Raw genomic sequence first — 6,000 nt, forward strand, 5'->3', positions numbered from 1 at the left:
GCACCTACAGCTGTTCATATATATGTACATTTCACATACAGCTAGCTGGCCATGCACCTACAGCAGTTCATATATATGTACATTTCACATACAGCTAGCTGGCCATGCACCTACAGCAGTTCATATATATGTACATTTCACATACAGCTAGCTGGCCATGCACCTACAGCAGTTCATATATATGTACATTTCACATACAGCTAGCTGGCCATGCACCTACAGCAGTTCATATATATGTACATTTCACATACAGCTAGCTGGCCATGCACCTACAGCAGTTCATATATATGTACATTTCACATACAGCTAGCTGGCCATGCACCTACAGCAGTTCATATATGTACATTTCACATACAGCTAGCTGGCCATGCACCTACAGCAGTTCATATATATGTACATTTCACATACAGCTAGCTGGCCATGCACCTACAGCAGTTCATATATATGTACATTTCACATACAGCTAGCTGGCCATGCACCTACAGCAGTTCATATATATGTACATTTCACATACAGCTAGCTGGCCATGCACCTACAGCAGTTCATATATATGTACATTTCACATACAGCTAGCTGGCCATGCACCTACAGCAGTTCATATATGTACATTTCACATACAGCTAGCTGGCCATGCACCTACAGCAGTTCATATATATGTACATTTCACATACAGCTAGCTGGCCATGCACCTACAGCAGTTCATATATATGTACATTTCACATACAGCTAGCTGGCCATGCACCTACAGCAGTTCATATATATGTACATTTCACATACAGCTAGCTGGCCATGCACCTACAGCAGTTCATATATATGTACATTTCACATACAGCTAGCTGGCCATGCACCTACAGCAGTTCATATATATGTACATTTCACATACAGCTAGCTGGCCATGCACCTACAGCAGTTCATTTGTACTGAGATTTCAAATGCTTCATCTGTTCTAACCTGGGTACCAGTCTGTTTATGCTAACATTCCACTCCTTGTACCTGTGCTACAAGTATTTCGCTACTTCCTCAATAACATCTGCTAAATATGTGTATGCGACCAATAGAATTTGATTTGATATCCCTATGTCCAGTATATGTCACTGTGTACAAGGAGTGGGATGTTAACACAAAACAGGCGCTGTACTTCAGGTTAGGTACATACAGATAGGATCAATACAGAGCATTAGGCCTCCTAGAAAAATACAAAAGTGTGCACAGGACTTTGCTAATATTATTCAATGTTTAATGTACTGTATACCCAAGTGGTTATTCATTAAAGGGAAGTATGGGGATTAGGGATCATGTCTACAATATATCTACAATAGGAAACCTGTTTCACTGTAGTTTTATTCTGGTCTGATATGAAATGGATTGGATCTGAACAACAAAAACAAATACATTCACTGTATGAATCCTCCCAACTATTTGTTTCTCCGTTTTAATAATCAGGCTTCTATTTTTTGTTGGTTTGTGTTTTATAAACATCTGACTGGGGGAGGTTAAAATCTTTTAAACTCTCATCGTGTTGTTAACCATTTAAAACCCTTTAAACCGTACGTTTTTCTTTCTTGCATTTTAAATTAATAATAAAATGAATTATTATTAATTATTCATGAGTTTCATCATTAAATTGAGTGTGAGTTGTCTGAACTGGTCTTTCTGCTTTGTAAATTAGTTTCAGTCTGAGGTTATGATGTATGAGTACACTGAGATTTTTTTTTACGGGATTATTATTATTGAGACAATATTGTGACTTCTGATCTAATCACACTCTGTGAACTGATTAACATGTTTGGGATAGGGGGCAGCAATTTTATGTTTGGATGAATAGCATGCCCAGAGTAAGCTGCCTGCTACTCAGTCCCAGTTGCTAATACATGCATATTATTAGTAGAGTTGGATAGAAAACACTCTGAAGTTTCTAAAACTGTTTGAATGATGTCTGTGAGTACAACAGAACTCATATGGCAGCTGAAAACCTGAGAAAAATCAAACCAGGAACTGGGAAATCTGAGGTTTGTATTTTTTAAACTCTTGGCCAATTGAATACACAGTGTCTATGGGGTCATATTGCACTTCCTAAGGCTTCCACTAGATGTCAACAGTCGTTAACCTTGTTTGATGCTTCTACTGTGAAGTGGGGGCGAATGAGAGGGGATTGAGTAAGGTCTCTCCCAGAGCGCCATGAGCTGACCATGAGCGTTAATTATTTAACTTTTCGTCTGCTCCTTGTGATCGCATGTCATGAATTTGGAATACTGGGCTAAAAGCGCTAACAAAAAGGTGTTTGGACATAAATGATGAACTTTATCGAACAAATCAAACATTTATTGTGGAACTGGGATTCCAAAGGTAAGTGAATATTTAGTGAATATTTATAATGCTATTTCTGACTTCTGTTGACTCCAACATGGCAGATATCTATTTAGGTTGTGTTGGTCTCTGAGCGCCGTACTCAGATTATTGCATGGTTTGCTTTTTCCGTAAAGTTTTAAAAAATTCTGACACAATGGTTGCATTAAGGAGAAGTATATCTTTAATTCTCTGAATAACACTTGTATCTTCTATCAATGTTTATTATGAGTATTTCTGTAAATTGATGTGGCTCTGTGCAAATTCACGGGATGTTTTGGAGGCAAAGCCAAAGGTAAACTGAGGTTTTTGGAAATAAAGATGAACTTTATCAAACAAAACATGCATGTATTGTGTAACATGTTGTCCCGGGAGTGTCATCTGATGAATAATATCAAAGGTTAGTGATTCATTTTATTTCTATTTCTGCTTTTTGTGACTCCTCTCTTTGGTTGGAAAATCGCTGTATGCTTTCTGTGAGTAGTTGCTGACCTAACATAATGATATGTTCTGCGTTCGCCGACAAGCCTTTTTGAAATCGGACACTGTGGTTGGATTAACTAGAATTGTATCTTTAAAATGGTGTAAAATACTTGTATGCTGAGGAATTTGAATTATGAGATTTCTGTTGATTGAATTTGCCACCCTGCAATTTCATTGGCTGTTGGCGAGGCGCTCCGCTAGCGGAAACCCGGTCCTAGACACGTTAAACTAATAAGCTCTTCCATACTGTCCCCCCCAAATGGCACCCCATTCCCTATATAGTACATGACTTTCAACAAGAGCCTTATGTGCCCTAATCCAAAGTAGTGCACTATAAAGGGAATAGGGTGCCAGTTTTTTCACAGAAGACTAGCTGATGAAAGGGGTTGTTGGAGGTAGTAGATGGTCCACATCCTTGATTGGAGCAAAGCCTATTGTAATATCACTTCACCTGCCAGTCTGTGGCCCTACTAAAGAGACCACAACTGTTGGTATGACCATTAGACTGAATAAAACAACTGTTAATGTAAGAATGCTGTATGTAACCGTGCAGAAATATAGATTGATTATTGGTCTGTCCTGTCCTATCAGATGTTAACACTCTGTTCCCACTCTTATCCCATCAGAGGTTAACACTGATGTTTCCACTCTTATCCCCACAGTTCCTCTAACACTGATGTTCCCACTCCTATCCCAACAGTTCCCCTAACACTGATGTTCCCACTCTTATCCCATCAGAGGTTAACACTGATGTTTCCACTCTTATCCCAACAGTTCCCCTTACACTGATGTTCCCACTCTTATCCCAACAGTTCCCCTAACACTGATGTTCCCACTCCTATCCCAACAGTTCCCCTAACACTGATGTTCCCACTCTTATCCCATCAGAGGTTAACACTGATGTTTCCACTCTTATCCCCACAGTTCCCCTAACACTGATGTTCCCACTCTTATCCCATCAGATGTTAACACTCTGTTCCTCCTCTTATCCCAACAAACAACCACATATCACTGTAACAGAAGACGTATGGAAATGAGTAAGCAAACTAAACACATACCCAGAGGGAATCATCTTCATTCCACATGATGACTAACCCCAGCTTGGCTGTGATCTTCACATAGGAAACGGTCCTCTCAATGAAGACGTTAAACTGACCAAACGGTATGGTGACCCTAGAGGGACAAAACAATAGTGTTCATCAGAGAGGAGAGTCTGTATTCCAACAAGGGTCAAAATGGTCCTTTAAAGGATTTACTTTGTATTTTGCTTCCTCCCCTGTTGAGACTGTACCAGGTAATAATGTCTGTATAGGATTTCATCAAATGGAATTTCAGCTTGATAACTTTCATCTGGAAATGCACATCAACTAAACTTCAGAATAAGAGTTTGACCTCTGAATGCTTTTAGATCACTGATGAACTCACTGTTGCCGGTTGAAACTGACATTATGTAGATTATGTTAAAACAGCAAAAGATTCATCTCAAGATGAGATAAATCATGATGCAATTTTTTTTTACTTATGAATTTTACCTCAAGTCTTTGCACAAAAGTAGCAACTGAATACAGGTGAAGTGAAAATAAAATTCATTGGTTTTCCACATCTGAGATCCATTGTTGACTAGACTGGGAACTCACTGTAATCCATTGATGCTGACGTTACCGTTGGCCAGCTCCACGAAGGTTCCATCCAGCTTCAAAGAAACCTTAATAATAATAATAATAATAGGACGTTTTATTTGACAGACGCCTTTCAGGACCCTCAAGGTCACCTTCCATTAAGATCATAGAGCAATACAAACTATTAATCAATAGTGCAATTAAAAAACTATTAATCAATAGTGACATTTAAAACTATTAATCAATAGTGCAATTTAAAAACAATTAGCCAATAGTGAAATTTAAAAGCAATTCATCAATACTGCAATTTAAAACAATTAATCAATACTGCAATTAAAAACAATTAATCAATAGTGAAATTTAAAGCAATCAAATGACTGATCACAAAGGAATACCTTGGTGATGGTGGGCAGCCCATCTACCTCCCCGCGCTGCAGCTCAATGTTAAAGGCCTCGTAGCCGCTGCTGCTCTTACACAATGACGACAGCACGTAGTTACAGGTGTAGGGCAGCTGGAAGAGGTCTCCATCGTAGGTTTTGTAGTGGTAGTTACCCCATGTGCTGCAGACCTGCCCGTTATGAGTGGGACTCACTCCTGCTGCATGGGGGGAAATGTACAGTATAGTTGCACTATTCATGTCTGAATATAAGATGCATAATATAACAGTAGAGTAGAATATAGATATTTGAGTATTTGGTGACATATATTCAACAACACAAATTACCTGATACGATTTGCAGTTTGGAATCATATAGACTCCCAATGGAAGTCATGTCTGGAATCATAACTGGAAATAGACAGGGAACAAGTCTTATTTTCCTTCTAACCCAGCTCCTCTTTAGTTCCTCAACTAGGCTACATGACTTATCCTAAAGTGATATTAAAATGTATTTCATCATATCTTTTCTTACCAGTCTCAGAATGTGCAGCAAATAGTCCGAAGAGCAGAGCGATCCACGGCTTCACCCATTGGAGTGCCATGATGGTTCTTCTAACGAGTCGTCCTGGTCCACCTGAACAGGTACTCTTCCTGTTCCTACTGATACCGTGAGGCAGCAGGTGCCTGCCTTTAAACTAATACACGCCAGGACGTACCTCGATTATGCTGGGATAATTGATTCTGTATCTAAGGAGGGGACTGATCAAACTTTAGGTGTTACCATTGTTCTGTTTGTCTGTCAGGGGTAGGATTACCTTTACTGTAATTGACATTGTGTAATGTATTAATTATAATAATCCCTCGGTAACTATCGATATTCCTGATATGTAGGGTACGTCCCAAAAGTGTCCATATTCGCTATACAATGAGTGTACAGAACATTAAGACTCCAGGTGAAAGCTGTGATCCCTGATTGATGTCACTTGTTAAATCCACTTCAATCAGTGTAGATGAAGGGGAGGAGACAGTTTAAATAAGGATTTTTAAGTCTTGAGACAGTTGAGTCATGAATTGTGTGTGTGTGTGTGCCATTCAGAGGCTGAATGGGCAAGACAAAATATTGAAGTGCCTTTGAACAAGGTATGGTAGTAGGTGCCAGGGCACCGGCTTGT

General features: G+C 39.2%; 1 protein-coding gene across 1 annotated transcript in view; it reads right to left on the reverse strand.

The window, feature by feature from the left end:
* Nucleotides 1-5,478, reverse strand: part of LOC109883419 (mucin-5B) — an 83,238-nt gene extending 77,760 nt beyond the window's left edge. The window contains exons 1-5 of the mRNA XM_031801522.1: nucleotides 5,361-5,478; nucleotides 5,174-5,236; nucleotides 4,844-5,046; nucleotides 4,467-4,534; nucleotides 3,888-4,002 (exon numbers count right to left, since the gene is read on the reverse strand). Of these exons, the coding sequence (XP_031657382.1) occupies nucleotides 3,888-4,002; nucleotides 4,467-4,534; nucleotides 4,844-5,046; nucleotides 5,174-5,236; nucleotides 5,361-5,430 (519 nt within the window). The 5' untranslated portion in view covers nucleotides 5,431-5,478. The remainder of the gene's footprint in view (nucleotides 1-3,887; nucleotides 4,003-4,466; nucleotides 4,535-4,843; nucleotides 5,047-5,173; nucleotides 5,237-5,360) is intronic.
* Between the last annotated feature and the right edge of the window lie 522 nt (nucleotides 5,479-6,000).

This window comes from Oncorhynchus kisutch, linkage group LG22 (assembly GCF_002021735.2).
Source record: "Oncorhynchus kisutch isolate 150728-3 linkage group LG22, Okis_V2, whole genome shotgun sequence".
Lineage (NCBI taxonomy): Eukaryota > Metazoa > Chordata > Actinopteri > Salmoniformes > Salmonidae > Oncorhynchus > Oncorhynchus kisutch.